Source organism: Diorhabda carinulata, chromosome 10 (assembly GCF_026250575.1).
Source record: "Diorhabda carinulata isolate Delta chromosome 10, icDioCari1.1, whole genome shotgun sequence".
Classification (NCBI taxonomy): domain Eukaryota; kingdom Metazoa; phylum Arthropoda; class Insecta; order Coleoptera; family Chrysomelidae; genus Diorhabda; species Diorhabda carinulata.
The window spans coordinates 6,095,455-6,116,007 of NC_079469.1; the positions used below are offsets into that span (position 1 = coordinate 6,095,455).

At 33.5% G+C, this 20,553-nt stretch overlaps 1 protein-coding gene across 1 annotated transcript; it reads right to left on the bottom strand.

The window, feature by feature from the left end:
• Positions 1–601: 601 nt before the first annotated feature.
• On the bottom strand, positions 602–19,352 carry LOC130898426 (neprilysin-11-like). Its single transcript, XM_057807717.1, has 13 exons — positions 19,203–19,352; positions 18,910–19,071; positions 16,546–16,835; positions 16,221–16,487; positions 13,907–14,014; positions 10,626–10,885; positions 10,115–10,226; positions 9,781–10,058; positions 9,664–9,722; positions 6,898–6,946; positions 5,023–5,221; positions 2,247–2,402; positions 602–1,041 (listed from the first exon to the last, which is right to left on the bottom strand). Exons 1-13 carry the CDS (start codon positions 19,279–19,281, stop codon positions 868–870), a joined length of 2,193 nt encoding a protein of 730 aa, XP_057663700.1. The 5' UTR covers positions 19,282–19,352; the 3' UTR covers positions 602–867.
• Between the last annotated feature and the right edge of the window lie 1,201 nt (positions 19,353–20,553).

Genomic DNA, 20,553 nt, shown 5'->3' on the forward strand with positions numbered 1-20,553 from the left:
GACATACAAAGAATCGAACAGCTAGTCCTGACGATACGTAAAGTATTTTCCTATCCCCGAAAAAAAACTCATACACATACACACATAGCTTGATGTACACTTCGATCATTCGTCGTCATTCATCAAGTTTTTTCTGTTTTTATTTGATAAGTTGTAGGCTAACCAACTAAATGTTTCAATTTCAATTTTTTCTTTATGTTCGAGTATTTTCAATAAATAATTACATTTTATGATAATTTTCTTCAGAAAGTCTCTTTATGGCAAACCGTTTCCTTGTAGGTACAACGATCTAAAAATCTACTTATCTCCTAAACCATAAAGTTTATCGATTTAAGTAAAAAGAACCTTTTTGTTAGAAATCGATTGCAAAATTTATTTTTGCCATCTTTAGATTGTATAGGTTGTCCCTGTAAAAGTTACGGATTGTTAAACACCCCTGGCCTTCAGATAGTAGTGTAGAATTATTTATTCCGTCAAACATGCTACACGTACATTCGTAATCATCTCGCAGCTTTTTTTATGTTACAGCATTATGTTCACGTCGTCTAGTCACAGATAATAACAGGAAACAATGATTGTGATACGAATGAAAATAAAACACTTATTTCTTCATTTTTTGCTTTATTATTGAATAAACTAACAATAATTGTACATTCTTGGTGGAAAAAATTATAATTATAGAAAATAGAGGTTATGTATATATCACACAATTACATTATTGTATTATTATAAGAACAAATAAATTTAAACGAGGAAAGACGTAAATTGTTTTATCTAAATCTGTTAAATTATACCACAATTTATAAAAATTACACAATTTTATTAAATATTTGATACATTTACGTAGAAATTTTTCATACTAGGATATCACCAAAGTATACATTTATTTGAAGGATTCATAGGACTACCCGTAGGACAATTGAACGCTTTTGAAAATTCCTCCATATTCGAAACGACACCATTAACGCGAAATTTCGATCTGGCGTGTTTATCATTGTGCATTTTTTGGAGGTAACTGAGCGATGGATTATTGCACCACATCTGAAATAATTCCACACGACAAAAATTGTCAATTTCCAATCAATTTGAATATACATGGTGAACCAATAGTCAAATTTTGTTATATTTTGAAATCAGAAAATGTTATTGAGAAAAATAATAATGTCTTTGAAATCCATATTTTGAATATAATCGTTACAAACCCCTATATTGTATTTGGGATTGTTTGTATTTTCTATTTTCTAACCTAACCTAACCAAAGTGAAGTTCGTAAACCAAATGATTTATGGGTTGAAACTCTTATTATTAATCGAAAGTTTTCATGGTCTAATCAAAAGTTACCGTACCATGGAAAACGTGAAAAAATATGCAACTACCATCTACCAGGAGCTTTATAGACAGAAAACGTTCGGGACGACCTCGAAAAACCACAACCGCTGAAGATAAACATATTGATCAGTGAACATGATCGACACCCCACGAGCCCAGAGCTGGCAATAAATCTAGGGATCTTCCTTCAAGTACTTCTACGGTGAACAGGAGATTGAGAGAAACTGACCTTTTTGGAAAGCGTCAAAATAAAATTAAGAGGTTGCGGTGAGCTAAAGAACATGAAAATTGGGCGCATCAAGAATGGGTTTTATGGAGTATTTGAAAGAATGTACTGGAAGTAATGATTTGGCCATCACAATCGCCCGACCTCAACCCGATTGAATTGTTTTGAGACGAATGGTATGTTTTAAGTAACATAATTCCTAATAGATGGCGCGGTCACACACTTCCTTCTACAGTGGCTTGATAGAGACAGTGTGGGCACTTGAGAGTAGCCGCCATGTTTAACCAAAACTCGGCTTTTTTAGCATTTGTTCTTATATAATAATGCTTATAAAATCATAATTTATATTCTCAAATATTTAATCTAATACTTTTTAGGAGCTTAATAGTACTTTTAACTGAAAAAATTTGAAAATAATTTATTTGTGCCGTAATTTAGGTTAAATATGGCGGCCACTCTCAAGTGTCTCTATCAAGCAATATCTAGATTACTTGAGGTAAGTATATAATTGTAGACCGAGGCAAATTGAAGAAGTATTGAACGAAACTGACAACAAATCAAGCAAAGAAGAAGCGACGTCGGATACAGGAATATTATAGTCAGAATAGCTTTTCTATTAAATCAACAAACGCTCATAAAGATCAAGATGAAAATAATGAGATACGTCGAAAATGATAATTCAATCACTTACCGTTCCGAACCCTATGAAAAATAGTTGTTCCGCAGTAAAAACGCCCGTATCAGTAACTGATCTATTCTTCTCTAACATATTTTTCATTGCTTTATAAGCTTCGCGAGCTCCTCCGTTATCAGCTATATTTTCATTTATTGTATTACTTCCATTTACCTGAGAAAAATGGAATTATTCACATCTGCTTCAGTATATAATTTCGAGAACTCTTAAAATTTGCGCTACTAATAAATAATAATCCAACATACCCTCGTAACTAAGTAAAATGCTAACCTGTCTGTCTATTATTTAAATATATATGTTTCATATTTATTCGATATTCGCTTCGATTGATTTCCTACTTTAATCGATTTGAATCGAAGAATTTATTTAAATCGATGAACTACCATTTTGACATTTGACGTATCGAGAAAGTTATATACATCTTTATATCAATACAACCAAGTTGTGTGTTTTGTATCCACAATTACAAGCACGGTTTTTTCTTCGAGTATATTTCTAAATTAGTTTTTGATATTCTTTCTGTAACCTCTCTAATGATAATATTGGGTTTAACTAAGTAGACAGTCATTCTATTCGTCTAATATTTAAATATATATTTTTAATATTTATTAAATATTCGTTTCGATCGATTTACCACTTCAATCGATTTGAATCAACGCATTTAATCATTTTGACAATTGACGTTTCGTGGAATTTATATATATATTTGAGAAAGTATAAAGTCTAAACAAAAGTTTGTGTGCAACATATGATTAAATAATTACATAATCGTACAAGTCAAATTGTATTGGTATTAAAATGTTTCATAACAAAATTCAGAATGCATGGTCATGTTTGCTATGCTAATTAATGTTATCAAGATTATATCGACATGAGGTACCTATTGATTAAGTTGAATAGATTTCGTAATCTCTATAAATGAATAGACATTATTACATGGTGTCCCTGAAAAATCCATCATTTCTTAGTATTCCTTCTCGTCTCAAATACTTAGCAATCAACCTTTATACGAGGTTTATCCATTAAATGAGGTTACCAAGAAGCTGCAGATTCTAGGAACGCTGTTGGAGAATCTGGCGTGTAGCTTGTCTCCTTTTCTCTCAGTCCCCGCTCCGGCGAGCTATCGACAACGTTCATTCTTGTCTTGGTATCCGAGAAAGACTGGGGTTCCATTTGATTCGCGAATTACGCTCCGTGATTCAATTTTTGTGTGCAAAAAACGTTCCTTCGGTGGACATTCATTCCCAACTGTGTGAAGTATATGGGGAAAAGTTTATGAGTATGCAACATGTGCGCAAATGGTGCAGGGAATTCGAAAACAACATACAGACTTTCATGATGAACAATGCTCTGGCCGGCCATCGTTTTCGAACGAAGTCATTGCGAAAGCGGAAGAAACAATTCGGAAAGATCGGTTCGGGACTTTATCGAGATGATCTCTGATATGTGAGAAACCGCTTTAAGCTAACTTCGTGGCGCAACGGCAGTCTTCTACGATTCACGATGAAGAACGCGTTGATCTAAATAACGATTCTGTCGAAAAGTAGAGTTTAAGTCTAAACTTTCCAACATATATAAATCAATACCAATAAACAAGGTTTTCATTGTGAAAATTCTTTGATAACCTTACTTTATGTACAAGCCTCGTAACTTAGCGCAGCCTAGCTTAATAAAAGTTATTTTGGTTGTCTTAGATCTATCATAGATACAAAGTTATTAAAAGGTATTAATATTAAAAAAATGTAAATGGTAAATAGTTTTTGACTACTTCTAGGTTGTGTTTAGTTATGGTTATGGTCACTGTCATCAATATCGCCTTAGTTTTCTTATTAGAACCGGATCTATCCCGCCCGTTTCGGCCATTTCGATGTGACTTATTGAGTAAATTAAAGTCCCTGTATTGTACAGTGTGGACACGAGCTGTAACTGCCATGTTTAATAGAGAGAACTCTGTGTCCTTTTCTATTTTCTTCATTCAAGAAATCAATGGAGCTCGCGCTTACGCTCGGCGTCGGTCTCTTCTGTCATGTGGTCTCGCAAATGTAAACAAAACAAACTAAAATTGTATTTGCTTGGGTCGTATTACATTTAAACATTGTCATTTGACTCATCTCCATTTGTAATTTCATTATTTATGTCCATAAATGTTATTTATTTTATAAAACTTATAATTCTTTTACTGGAGCCGCCAATAATTTCTTTGCTCAAGGTCAACCAATCACGGGAGCGAATGTTCGTGTCCAAACTTTCCAATACAGGTAACTTTAGGTAAATGACAGTTTGGTCACATGATCGCCATATTCAACATTTAGCATTTGTTATTCTCATAATAACACTTGTAAAATCGTAATTCATATTCTCAAATACCTAATCAAACACTTTTTAATGGTTCAATAGTATTTGTAACTAAAAAAAACGAAATTAATTTGCTTCGTGTCTTAGTTTGGGTTAAACATGGCGGCCACACTGTCTCTAACAAGCCACTGTAGAGTAAATAGGTTTATCGCGCCATCTATCAACGCAGGTCCGAAATAATGTTATTATACCAACAAATATGGACTGTCAGATGTATTCGTTGACGTGACGCCTAATGGGTTACACATCTGAGTCGTTGCAGACGAGAAACTGATTAACTATATTCGAAAATCCGATTAGACTAAATAAAAATATGTGCGTGCGCCATCTAACAGATTGTTGGGAACTAGTTTGACGTTTTTTTCTATATAAATTTTGGTATACACTACACATACTTTTAGCTTGTATTTTGACTCACGTATTGTTCTATTTCCGGTTCATAAAACTTATTGTACTGGTCGATGAAACAGTTCGCTTTTATTTTGAAGGCGTTCGTGGTTTCAGTACTCCACCATGGATCTACTACTCCGTCTGCATTATATACCATACCAGTGCTGTCAAATCCGTGGGTCATTTCGTGGCCTATAATGCTACCTATTCTTGCGTAGTCTACTATACTAACAAAAGACACATAATGATTTCAACTTAATATTTATATGCTCATAGTATACAATCTAACCAAAAATAACGATAGTTAAGTAAAACTTGGAAAACCTGTGTGAGAAATGAAAATTATATGAGGGTTGCTATTTAAATTTGAAGAGACACATAAAAAGAAATATTTATAATTGGATATGGCTTTATCTTGTTCCAAAATAATCTCCATTAAGATCAATACGTTTGAACCAATTGCCAAAGCACTTTTTCCATTCCGATTGAGGTACCTCCAAATCATGTGATTTGAACGCATCAACCGTTTCTTCAGACCTCGCAATTTATTTTTGATCTGCGGGATTAAGAAGAAATCATTGAGTGCCAAACAAGGTCTGTACCTGGGAAGACCCATTAATTCGATATTTTGGCTGGTCAAAAATGTTTTTGTTTTAACTGATGTTTTAAAGTTTGCATTATCGTGGTGGAGAATTCTGCGATAGGTTTCCAAATGCTGGGGTACCATCCAGAATTGACCGTTTCCATATGCATAGATCCGTGATTTGTCGCTGGTCACGATCTTTTGAAGCATCGCGATTTTTTTGCCCCAATTCAAACGAGATTTTTTGAGCGATTGACAAATTATGTAGCTTCCAAAGAGAACAAATCATTTGTCAGCCAAATGTTCATGCAATATTGAATGTATGCCATTGGAATTGATGCCCAAGTATGCCTCAATCTCATGGTGTGTAACGTGACTATCTTGCAATATCAGTTTACGCACAGATGTTTTCTGGGACAACAGATGATTTTTGACAACCTTCACGAAATTCATCGAAATGGTGCTTCATTACCAACAGTCGAGGCTAGTAGATTGGCTCACTGCTGTTGGTTTCATCCATATCGAAAGTCATCGCACGAAGTTGTTCACATTTGAATCCATTTTTTTGACCAATGATGAATGTTTCTATACTCGTAGTTCACCATTAAAAATGACAAACTTTATGACGGTAATATCAGATTTGACACATCTCGAAACTTAAGTAACAATCCTCGTTTAAGCATAAAAGGGAATCAGAGCTCCAAAAAAAATTTGAAGTTTTGAATTTGAGTACAACATTGTGAATATCTATTTGATGATTAATGATTAAAATCATTGTGGAAAGATGATAAAAAATTATAAAAATAATGGAAAATATCAGCAGACCAAAATGAATATCAAAACCTTCAATAGTGATGTCAGTATCCTTCGGGAAAGGTCATGTTTTCAAATTCGATATAATATCTAAGGTGACTAGTAAAAAGTCTCTATTTTGATATTTCAAATGTATCCATGTTATCGGAAATTACAGCTTTATCTTTCCTGACTGATAGTTCGCAATTGGAAGTGAAGACGGTGATAGTAAGTGTTACGTCGCTCTGATTCAATGCAATAACATCGAAACCGGTCAGTGAATTACGACTCCCGGTTGGGAGTCAATCTATATTGGACGTTATATTGTTTGAAAAAGATTTGTAATGAAATTTGTTTCATATAAATAATCTTGATTTACCATTATGCGATGTTGTTAAACTTAATTTATTTCTTTTGGAGCACTGAGTATAATTTTTGCTGCAGCTAATACATAAAGTCTTACGAGTTACTTTAAATACACAAAAAATGTTTGAAACTTACATAATTATGTAAATTGAACATACTTACTTATTTTTATTTCCGAAAAAAACAGAATGTAGCATTCCAAGTGGAAAAACTTGAACAAAATAATTATAGTTATCATCAAAGTAACTCGAATTATGCATATTTAATATAATTATGTGAATTGAATCTACGAGTTAGGTCAAGTATTTCATATATGTCATTAAAAACTTATCTCTGGATGAAATTTGTGAAATTCCTTGATTATTAGGCATTATGTATCATTTTAAAAAATAATTGAGCTCAAGTATGATAAATTATATCGTAATATCTAAATATAGTATCTGTTTTTTTAAGGCATTCTTGATGTGAGCAAAAAAATTAACGATTCAATTTTTAGAAAGTATTTCTGAACGTAGTCACATTAATTAACAAAAAATTCAACGAGAACGATGAATGCGACAAGTAAAAATCTTGCAAGTACCGGCTGTTAGTACAGTTAGCTCTGTGAGACGCAAGAGCGTGCTGTGCAATTTTAGCACCAAGACATCTTTGTGTGACATTCGTATACGAATTGATTTCGTTCTCGCAAATTCAGGTTTGTAGTTTTAAAATGGTAAGCAAGTCTTTATAGTCTAGACAAAAGTAACCGTACCATTGCCACCGAATTAGAAATATCTCGTCGTACCGTGGTCTACAACGTGAAACAATATTCATCCATCAGAAGCTTCGACGATAGAACGTTCAGGAAGGCCTCAAAAAACCACAACTTCGAAAGAACCTCTTTTAAGACGTTAAAATAAAATTAAGAGGTAGAAGTGGGCTAAAGAACATAAAAATTGGACGCTTGAAGTGTGGGAGAGAGTTTTATGGAGAGATGGAGTGTGAGGTTTTTGTACGCAGGTCAGAGGAAGAATGAATGTAAGTGTCATGTGTAATCTTGACTGTAAAACCCGGCAGAGGCTCGGAGATGTTTTGGAGGAAGGCATTTTAAAGAAAAACGAGTATAAAAATATTAAAGGTTAATGTAGTACTGAAAATAATGATTTGACCGTCACAGTAACCCGATTGATTTGTGTGCAAAATTGGACAGCGCAATCAGGAAGCAGTATCCTACTTCCACTTCACGTCTTTGAAATATCCTGAAAAACGGATAGAACCAAGTAGAGGACGATTATTTGTCGAAATTGTTATAGATAATGCCAAAATTGAGCACCAATAAAAGCTAGAAGGGGGTTAAATCGATGAAACCAAAATTTAAATATATTCTTTATAATATCAATATGTTTTCATTAATATTGTATCACGCAAACTAGGTATAGGATGGGCAAAACTTTTGACCAGTAATGTATATTATTGTAGAATTTAGAGGAACTTTTCGACTATTCCATAAAGATGGCGATGATGGTACAACGAAGCGCTAAGCTGTCCGAGGATGTATTGATATCTAGTTAGCCTAGACATTCATATGCAAGTACCTGTATTTAAAAGGGTTAAGAGGTAAGCAGATTTACGAAGATATGCTTAATACCCTTGGTGAACAATGTCCTTCGTATGCGACCGTGAAAAATTGGACTGCAAGCTTCAAAAGAGGTAAATTTTCCATTGAAGATGATGACCGATCTGGAAGGCCAGTTTCTGTGTCAGTCCCCCAAAATATCGATGCAGTTCATGATATGATTTTATCAGACCGTCGAACTGGGCTAAAACGGATATCTGAAGCTCTGGATATTTCATACGAACGTTCATCATAAAGTTCACGTCAATTTGGACATGAGAAAAATTGCTGCAAAATGGATCCTAAAATGTTGACGAATTGATTCGAAATCGATTTGAAAGCGATGTAGACTTCTTGAACCGAATTGTTACTATAGATGAGACATTTCTACGATCCAGAAACAAAGCAACAATCGATGGAATGGCGACACTCTGGTTCTCCAAGACCTGAGAAGTTTCGTGTCCAAAAATCTAGTGGAAAAGTTCTTGCTTCAGTTTTTTGGGATTGCCATGCTGTAATCATGATTTATTTTTTGGATAAGGGTAGAACAATAACTGGAGATTACTATTCGACATTACTGACCACTCTACGGGAAAAAATTTAAATAGAAAAGACACGGAGAGATATCCAAAGGTGTTTTGTTTTTGCAGGACAACGCTCCCGTACACAAATCCCATGTTTCCATGAAAAAATTCGTGATTCAGGGGTTTGAATTACTAGAACACCCCCCTTATTCACCAGATTTGGCTCTGTCCGACTATCATCTCTTTATTCAACAGAAAAAAAGTTTAAAAGGTCGTAAATTTTCTTCCAACGAGTGGGTAATGAAAGGTGTGGAGGTCTGGTGTGCAGAGCAAGAAGAAACATTTTTTTTGAAAGGTCTAGAGACGTTGCAGGTTCGCTGTAATAAATGTATCCAATTAAGAGAAGAATATGTTGAGCAATAAAATATTTTAACATTAAAATTTCGTTTGATTCTATAGTAGGCTAGGAATTTTTCAACATATCCTCGTACTTGCAATCTGCGTCGCAAGCTCCAACTCAATTTATTGTTTTCGATAAGAGACATAATATTCCTTATGGGAAAAAAATTATGATGGTTCTCTTACTTTCACCAATTCTTTCAGTCGATAAAATCAATGAAAATTTGACAAAGACGACAGAATTTCTAAAAGGTGAGTTTTTCATGGAAACATTGCACAACACCTGAATTTTTTTACCACCAGCCGCTACTGAACAACAACATTGAATATGAAATTATGCGATGAAAGTAAATCCAACCATATGTTTGGTATAACTTTCACATTTCGATAAACTATACTTATGCAACTTACTTATTTTATTATTAGGTGGATTGTAATAAGCGTTGGCTTCGAACGGTGATTTTTCCCAACTGGAAATTTACAATACGATATAATGCAGTAACTATCATTATTTCGAACGTAACTTACAAGGATCTATCTCTTTTGGCAACTTGCGAAATTTGATATGCATTTTTGAAAGCTTTCAAACGTATAAAATTTCCGTAATGATCCCATTTGCAAATTCTCAAGTTATCATAAAATCTATCCAATTTTCGTTTATCGTAGGAAATATCCGGGTGACCCAGTATAATTATCATATTTTCAAATTTCGCCAAAGCTTTTTCTTTAGATTGTTGGTCCATCCAAGTGGTGTTTTCTATTATTTCTTTATAAGAATCTTGTAGATCTTGTATTAATTTAAAAGCCTGGAAGTTGGTTACCAAATTTGGTCGAAATTTACACATTATTCAACTATGCTCACTTTTTTGTAATCGTTGACGTTGTAATGGCGCAACTGGTACTCGTAAGCAGTGGCGAAGCTTATACTAGCTGTGTCAGAGGAATCTATTAATTTCCTAGTACAATATTCCCACCTGAAATGAAAAAAAAACCTTATTCGCACCCCAAAATACAGTCAATCAGTATATAAATCTATCCACTTTTCACCCTATAAACAGTTTCCAGTCCTTTCTATCTTGCTTCAATATTTTCGCTTCGACCCATGACTTTTCCTTCTTTTTTAAGATGCTCCTTAATGTGTTGTCCCATGTTATTGTAAGTTTTACGAAAAAAAGTTTTTCTTTATGATTACATTTTACATTAGATATACAGGGTGTCCACAAATTGAAAAAGATTAAGAGGAATATTTTGACCACTTCAATTTCAACTTGAATTTTGCGAATTTTAGTTTTGATACAACTTTTATCTTATTTAAAGAGTCCAATAGGGCTATGTTGCGGATACGAAAGTAAGTTTTGTTTGTCTCAAATTACCTGGGTAAAACATCAACTTTCGTACTAGTAAAGTACTCTTCGATGAACCGTCTTGATTCCCCATCACTATCTGGAGCTAAATGTGTGAAAATCCTCATCATTACGAAACTTTTTATGACATGATCTTCAGTCGTTCTTACCATATTCAGAATACCATAAAGAAGCTCCGCCAAACCTTTATAGGTCATAACTTGAGTTTCTTCGTGTATATCTGTACCTGTTTGTGAAAATATATGTTGAAAGAATTCCACCCAATCTAACTAAAAAAAAAAACAGAGAGTTTTTAAATCGCGATATTTGTCCAGTATATGTTTTCGGGCTGTTGGTTATTCTTGACGGTTCGCCAACACTAGCTAGTATTTCGCAGCTTCTGAAGATGTCAGCCTATCGTGTAGGCGAAACGTCTAGATTAGAGGTGTTAAACTCAATTTTACAGAGGGCCACATTTTGAATTCGTAGGTAAGTCAGATTGAAAATGAAAAAAAATTAAATATTATAAAATTTTATTCATTAAATCATATAAGTATATAATATACGGTTGTTAAAAATCATATCAAAGTTATAAAAGATTGTAGGTAATTATATTGAGCTCGAGGATCCAGATACGTGTTTTTTCTTGTTTTTGACAAGCTCCTTGATGTCAGGTATCATATTCCTTGTAATTATTTTGAGGGAAAACATCTGCTACCACACATGCAGAGAACGCTTTTTTAATTCCAGGTAATTATACAAACTCTTGAAATATTGTGTATAAAATGTAAGAACGTTAATTTCTTTAAATTTTTCTTTCAAAAAACCGTCCGATGGAAGATCTATCAACTCCATTTGCAAATGAACTGGTGCCTGTGAAGCTTCAAAATTGAATGGATTGTTGAAAATTTGAAATTTCATTTCATTAATTTTGTGAGTTTTCAAAACGATTGTTGAATTCCGTAATAAAATTTTGCAGAAGTTGAGAATATTCATCCAATTTTTTTGCCTCAACTTTGTTTCAAAGGCTTGAATATATGAATACATTTGAGTGACAATCGGATTTTTACCGTGTAACTTTATATTCAGATCAGTTAACTATTTATTCATATTTACCAAAAAGGCACAATCAATTCACCAGTCATTGTCATAATCAATTTGTTTGCCTTTTTCTAACATGAAAGGTTGAATAGGATCAAGTATTGCAAAAAATCTGTTTAAAACTACTCCTCGACTGGGCCAACGAACGAACGGTGAAATAAGGGACATCAGAAAACTTCAAATCTTTGCCTGAACTGTCGGTGATTTAGTCCTCTGGTTCTTATAAAATTTACAATTTTAATTATAGGTTGCTGACATGGTCCATTTTTAAATGTTTGAATGGCAATGATTCCTGATGAATTATACAGAGAAATCCCACAAAATTCCCTGATATTTTCTGTTTTAATTTAGTTACAACGCCCGAATGTTTGCCAGCCATAGCCGGAGCGCCATCCGTAGTTGTGCTGCTAAGTATATTCCACTCGAGCTCATATTCTGTTCAAATGCTCAATTGCAGAATAAATATCATTAGCTGTTGTAGTACTTGTCAATGGAACGCACTTTAATAGTTCTTCAGTTATTTCAAAGTATTAGCCAGTTGCATTTTCAACTAGTCATTCCGTTCCACTCAATTCTGCTTGTCCTGACAGACTTTAGGATTAAACGTAATGACCTTCAGCTGAGAAGGTAGCGCCGGTCCGTTTGATCCAGGTGTAATAAACTCCGTAAATTCAACTCAATAATATGGTGGATTATATTGTATATTTAACAAAAAAAAACCTTCAGCTACATGTAGGGTGACTGAAAGTCCTTCAGCTGATACGTTGAAGGTCCCTATGGGTGCACGCGCGTTGGTACATAAGTATCAGCGTTGATCGCATAAAAGAAATCCTTCTATAGTGTATATTTAACAAAAATAAAATATTTAGGTCGTAATTAACGTGTAAAAAATATTTCTATTATGCGATCAAAGCTGATACCAATGAACCTACGCGCGCGCACTCATGGGAACCTTCGGCGTATCTGCTGAAGGACTTTCCGTCACCCTACATACAGTTTGTTAATTATACAATTTAATCTACCATATTATTCAGTTTGAGCCATCCCAGAATAAGTTGAATTTACAGAGTTTATGGATCAAACGGACCCGGCGCTATCTTGCCAGCTGAAGGTCAGGACAAGCAGAATTGGGTGGAACGAAATGACTATTTAAAATATGCAGCTGGCTCCTGGACTATATCAACAGCCAGTGAAAAGTTTGTAAATTCGTTAATTTTTTCCTTCAGCTGAAGAACCAAATTTTGAGATAAATCATTTATACTTGAAGCAACAGTGTTTCTTGAGATCGAAATATCTTGAATTACTGACTTTTGAGATGGAAATGAAACATCGGCAACTTTCAACATACAGTTTTTAATAAAATTACCATCAGTGAAAGGTTTCGATCTTTTCGCAATCTCCAATACAATAATAAAACTTGATTTCAGGGCATCCTCGCTCTCTGTATCGCTTCAAATTAAACTCAAACGAAACAGTTCGATTACAAATCCAACACAGTGGTTTCCCTTTCTATTCTATGAAAGAATATGCAATTCCCAATTTAGACTGAAAAACTCTGCACTCATTATCAACTTTTTTGTGACATTATGCCAAAATCGTAACAATTATGGAAATCGCACACGCACTACACAAACAAATGCACAATACCTTCACAATCATTACTTCGCAGTACAATTAAAATCCTTCTCCAACCGTATCGCATCGATTACTCGACTCAACTGACTCACGTCACTCCGACGCACGCGTTTTATATTTTTAGGAAAGGTTCTAGTCTAGATTCGAAGCACGTGGAAGATTCTATCGTTCTCAACAAAAATAATAGGATATTTCCGCATACTGCTAAGAGATGGCGATACTGTCTTTCTCTCGCGCTTGTCTAGGCACGCGCTACCTCTGAAATTACTTATAAACGTCCGTAGACTTGAGAGTACGAGTATTTAAAACATCCGTAGAGGTGTAGAATGAAGTCTAAAAGCTCTAGAAAACATGATTCTTCTTTTTGTGACACATTGCGGTCGCGGGCCCTATTGATCTTTGACATGACTGGTCTAGATAAAGAGACAACCGACGATGACCCAAAAACCGTCCACAGATGTCAAATAGGTTAATAAAATCGTGATGTATGAATTGTTGAAGTTTATATAATAATTTGTAGTAACTATATGGAAAAAACTTCAACTACCCACTCATAAAAACTTTTTTATACTCACTTGTAAAGTTTTGTTAAATTGACGTACAGTCCATTCATTCAACTGTTTCAATGACACAGAATAAAGACTACTTCCATTAATTGTTTCCACACTAGCATTTCCTAAGTACTGAAAATAAGCAAATAAAGATATTAATCTAAGAGATTTCGCCAACAGAGGTTGAGGCAGGCAACCTATAACCAAAATACACTACCCATTATAAATTTTACCCACCTTTTCATCAAAAATAATTCGCTAAAACGAGTTTCTCTTTCATATAAACCGTTAAAAGTTAAAAAAAAAAGCAAATAACGACTGATTTGTTTATTTATCTTCAAGTTTCAAGTATTTCTTCGGTGTTTATGATTGTAGTTTAGTCCCAGTTAGCCATGTGAGACGCAAGAACGTGCTGTGATATTATATTTGTTGGACCATGTCATCTTTTTGTGAATTTCATAAAAGAATTTTTTTCGTTCTCGCAAATTCAGACTTGTAAATTATAAAATGGGTAAAACTATTGGTTGAAACTCTATAACCGCTGAAGATAAACGAATTGTATTGATCAAGAAACGTGTTTGACGACGCACGGGCCCCGAAATAGCAGCTCAGATCTATGAATCTACGGATCGGCCTTTGAGATTAAGAGGAGCTGACCTTTGTGGAAAGGTGCCAATGAAGAACCTCTTTTAAGACGTTAGTATAAAATTGAGACATTGCAGTGGGCTAAAGAACATAAAAATTAGACGCTTGAAGAATAGAAGACAGTTTCATGGAGCGATGAGTCAAAGCTGGAGGTTTTTGGATATAAGAGAATAGTGCTTGTGCGCAGATCAATTGAAGAACAGATGTTAAGTCCATGTGTAATCTTGACTGCAAAAACACGGCGGATGCTCGATGATAATTTGGAGGTAGGGCGACTGAAAAGCTGGTAAAAATTAAAGGGATTTTGAAGAAAGGCTATATAGTGGCAATAAAGATTTCGCGCCGCGTTTAGCCCATGATGTTTACGTGCTGACCACGCACTGATCATTGTTTTGGTTTACTATATTTTACTATAGTCTTATATGTAAATGTTCTTTAGAATATGAATATCAAAATCGATCGTATTGTTTTTATTTGTTATATATCACGCCAACTATAGAATGGGCCAAAACTTTTGACCAGTAGTGTACCTACCTAAGTGATAATAATCTACGAATATCAACAAGAGTCTTGTCGAGGCGCTGTCACTATAATGGACACCTGAAGACGCTAGGTTTAGCAGAGGGTACGACTTGCAAATTATGCTACGTAGAAGACGAAACCTCTACCCACATGAAATAGAAAACGTAGATGTTTGGCAACTAGATCCATTTCACATCCTCTTTTATTTGTAAGGAGTGAGGTTGATAGATCAGATATAAAAACTGAGCATCCCCATGGCCACAGCAAAAAAAGGGGACCCAAAAAGCCTACATATATACAGCTTTTTATAAAATTCCTGCCGAGCATTCGCAACCAATATATCTGGCTAAGTAAAATGAACAATATTTTTGTCTTTTCTTAATTTCCTTATCTTCATTAAATATTGCGTCTTTCAACAAAACTCTCATCTTCCTCTGTAAGCGCAGTCAAGTTTTCCATAATTTATCTGTTAATGTTGGTATTCGTGAATCAAATAAATGCATTTTTCTTCGGAGAAGTGTTTCCATAATATTCGATTGATTTTTCTTCCTGCTGTTGACCACAATGTAGAGAATGGATGAAGAAGTGTTGATCAGGAACTAACTGAGCTGCGAAAAACTGTTTCTGGAAAGCTAGTCTACGGAAACAACATAGAATGTTAACATGATCGATAATGAAGATGAAGACCACCACATTATAACAGATGAAGATATGGGAGAAGAGATGATCGGTAAAGGTGAAGAAGAAGCCAGCGACAGTACCTTTAAACTAAAAACAACGATAATGTCATGGATACATTTGCATTTTCTATAAAATGAGCAGAAAAATCTAATATGGCCGCTAGGAACATTCTGGTTTCCAATAGACTTCGAGAAAAAAATTTTAAAAGTGTATTAATGTGACAAAGAAAAGAAAATCGACTTTTTTACTCCAATAGAAAAAGACGTAAAGGTACTACACTGTACCGCAAGTTATAGGTTATGTTTACTCTTAGCCAAGAACTTATTTTTCTTTGTTTTTTTTTCCAATATAGTATGAGACATTTAATCTATAAAATATACAGCAGTTTCTCTTTAAAGCATATTAGTTGTAAGCTCCTATATATTTGATACCTATTATTCCTAACCCAGAAAATATAAGAAATAAAATATTAAATAATTATTTCACTTACTCCTCCTGTAAAAACCCCTCTCGTAAAATTAACAACAGCATTCAAATTCTCGAAAACTTGATCATCCTCAAGCTTACTCCGACAAGCATCTCGTAGTTTCAAAGACATTTGACGTAAGAATATATCAAAAGGCTGGAGACTCCTTTTGGTCCTTCCAAGTGATAAACTCAAAGAGGAGAATGCTTCTTCTATAAACTGCTCGTATGGAGCTACATGCTCGGCTCTAATTTGTGAAGGTGTTAAAGACGTAGAGTCCAAACTAGATATCTATATATAAAAAATATATATATTGTTTCAATAAATCATTTTTCAATAAAATACTTACATAGATTAAATTATCTGATGCATTTCCCGGATTTCCGTAAGCTTGAACTTTAAACAACATTGGAATGCCGTATTGACTAACAGCATCGGCAACATCGAGGAAAGAATACGTCGTAGCGTTTTGTAGTTGATTTATTTCAATCAAAGGAAAACCTTTCTGTTGTTTTACGATTATTAGCTCGGGATTTTTGATATTATCTAAATAATTTAGATCTATGCAGGCTTCATACGCCGATTTCGCTTTTTTTAACGCTTTTGGGTCGTCGGGATGAATCGGCTCAGCAAGAATATCTAGAAAATTTGTCGATTTCTTCGTTTATGGGTATTTTAAATTAAATCTGACAACAGAAGACCGTTTAAAAAAGTAATACATGATTTCAAATTCCCCAGAATTATAGGTCTAATGTTTCTGTAAGCTTTCTTAATTCCGGATCGTCTGGTACATTCCGACATCATGAAAACCAGTTAGTAGTAAATAATTAATTGATTATTTTATTTAAAAAATATTGTTGTGAACTTATATTATATCTCTTAAATATATTATATCCCTTCCAATAACATTTTAGGTTATAAACTGGCCAATCCTCCCTTCGGCTACTAGCGGAAGTATACGAAGACCTCCCCGAACATAACCTTAACCTCCTAGATAAATTTCCATCGCTATTAGGTGAAACCCTTCTCTAAATCCCATCTGGTTGATCGACGGAAGTTTTCTGTGATTTCCCTGTAATCTGATGAACCGGTTCATCAGCCAAATGGCCGTCTATAATGAATAATGCAACCTACCCCATTATTAAACAAAAAGAAACAACCACATTCTGCGATGAAACGTTTATTTTTGTCGAACATTTGTTCCTTCTTCTTTCTTTCTTTTAACTTTCGTTCTATTACAGTACAGTTCGCTCTAGATTCCACCACAACTCTAGCGCTGCTGAGAAGAAGAAGCAAATGTCAAAAATCAAAAATGTGCAGAATGGCAAACTGTAACAATAAATAAACAATCTTGGAAGTAAGGTCAAAACGATTTTGTACGACCATGCACGATCCCATATTTCATTTGCTGGGGAGAAGAGGAATCCATGTATGTCTTTTATATGTATTTATATAGATATTTCAACAAGAAAGCTACCCAATATTCTTATCTACTGTTTTAATTATTATTAAAGTGTAATAATAAACTTTTTCAAAAACCACACTAAATAAAGATTTGAAAGTATACTAAAAAGTAAAAAATAAGGACATGATAGGGGTTCTAGCGTGTGTATGACGTCAGAAGTAAGTAATAATATAGTTGGGATCAATTATTATAACAATAGCAATCGTTTGGTCACATAACGATAAAATACGAGGGCTGCTACTTAAATTTTGAGATATAGTGATGTTCACTGATTTACATCAGTCAAATGTCAAATTGACATCATAAAGTTTAAGATATTTTTAACGGTGAACGTACTCAGTGTCATACAAGTACTATTTAAGTTGTTTATAGATACTTGAAACATTTATTGTGGTCTAAGCAAGGTCGTCCAAAATCTGCTGCCAGAAAACATCGATGCTGTGTGTAAACTGATATTGCACGATGGTAATGTGGTTGTAAAAAAGATTTGTTCGCTTTTTATGTCGCTCAAAAAAAAGCTCGTGGATAAATGCTGAAAAAAATCGATTGCGATACTTCAAAAGACGTAACAGGCCACGAATCACAAATCTATGCGTTTGAACCCGAAACTAAACAACAAGACTTGCCAAATCCAACAAAAGTTTCGGAATAACTGGACATATTGCCACAGTTCCTTTAGGGCAACGTAGAACGGTCAATTCTGAATGGTACACCAGCATTTGTTTGCCAGAAGTGTTCGAAAGAATCAGGGAAACCAATCGCAGAAGACGAATCATTCTCCACCACGACAATGCGAGCTTTCACACATCAGTACAAACAAAAACGTTTTTGAATAGTCAAAACATCGAATTGATGGGTCATCCACCGTAGAGTCCTTGTTTAGTACCAAATGATTTCTTCTTAATCCCGCAGATCAAATATAAATTGCGAGGTTTACGTGTTTCTACACCCGATGAAACGGTTAACGCTTTTAAATCACATGTTATGGAATGGAAAAAATGTTCAATTGGTTCAAACACAAGTAAATGTGTATTAATGTTAATGGAGAATATTTTGGCAAACAATGAAACCATATCCAATTATAAATATGGGATTTTATCAAAAAAACTTTTCATTATAATACATTCTTAGTACTTATTATTTCGGTTTTTTGATTTCTGAATTTTTCATTTAACTATACTGAGAAAAAGTAAAAATATACTGAAACAATAAACAAAAAAAATGTAATTTTGTTGTTGGGATACTTACATTTTGATAAATGAGTTAATTCATCATTCAAGATTGTAAAATGGTCAATGGTAGATACTCCATCAGGTAAAGGATAAACATGTTTGAAATTTCCGCAAGTGTATTCATAGAAATCTTCGCACGGATCTACACTAAGATTCATGTATCGAATTTCGGGAAAAACTATGAGTAGTAAAAACAAAAATCATCTACATATACTATCTTAGAATAGCAACACATAGCTGTCCGATCCACCTTATTTAACCGATTTGAAGTATAGTAACTTCCTGGTAAAACATATTTAAAAAACTTACCTTCATCTTCAACTTGTTCTGAATCAATAGCCTTCCATATTTTCGAAACAAAAATAAATAAAATTATTCTTAAATGCATCTTGTTTGTTATTTATCGATACCAAATATAAAATCACACAACTATCAGTTTTCATTAACTCGATAAGATATAGATCTGATTCTGATTACATGTCATCTTTCGATTACACGTTTTAGATAAGATGGCATCTTACTATTTTTAATAAATTCTTACCTTTTAATCGATTATTAGAAATAATAAACACATTGAGAGACCATAATGTAAGTTGGGCATTATACACACAATTTAATTATCCATAAGAGTCACTTGATTTTCATAAATATCTGTATAAGCGCAGAAAGTCGGTCAGAACGACATATATAATCAACAAAATAATCCTGAAATTATTTATTCACAAGAATATATATATTATATGAAAATGTCTAATAATTAACATACAAAAGTATTTTGTTGATAAGTTTAGGTTATTATTACTGTAATATTCAGTCTACTGTTTAAAACTAATTTTTAGTCACATTTGCTTAAAACAGATACAAAAATTTTAGACAAATTAGACGTCTAATTATTTATCTATATCTTCGACCTCCCTATAGATTGCGATACTGACCAAATCAATTATATTAATTAATTTCATTATATTGAAATCAAAATATTTTGGTTTATGAAATAAGTTGCAATACATATGCAGCACACTGTATATATAACCCTTTAATCCTAGTGTTACATTCGACTAAAGTTGTTATGTATGTACATATTGAATATCAACATTTCTGCATATCCATATAAGAGAATATTAGTATTATAAACCCTTTCTGATCGTTTTTACTCGATTCTCTTAAACATGAGAATTTTATTTAATTGCAATACATTCATAATTTCATAATATTACGCCGTTCGTATAATTTGATGTAATTTTCTTAAAATATTCAAGCTAGATGACCGAATAATAATTCTTATTACATAACCTTAAAATATATCGGTTCAAACTTTTATTTTAATATTCAAATTCGTTGATATTGTTTAACTGTTTCAAATTTTCAGGTTAAAGACTTCGCTAATGTGACGTATTGAGTAAATTTCGAACTTTCTGAAATGTTTGTTGTTCATTATTTTAATAACTAAAATGTTAATAATTATCTTTAGCGCCACCTATCCGTTAATAAGAGAGTGATCAGGTATAATCTATAAGTCATTTTTTAAAGAATAAAATAAAAACTTTTCTAATTTATGATATTAGGGTCTGAGCTAAGGAAACAAACCAAGTTTCATTTTATGACACCTCGTTTATTTTTATGACTACTGAAGATTTAGAAAATACAACATTTAATCCAC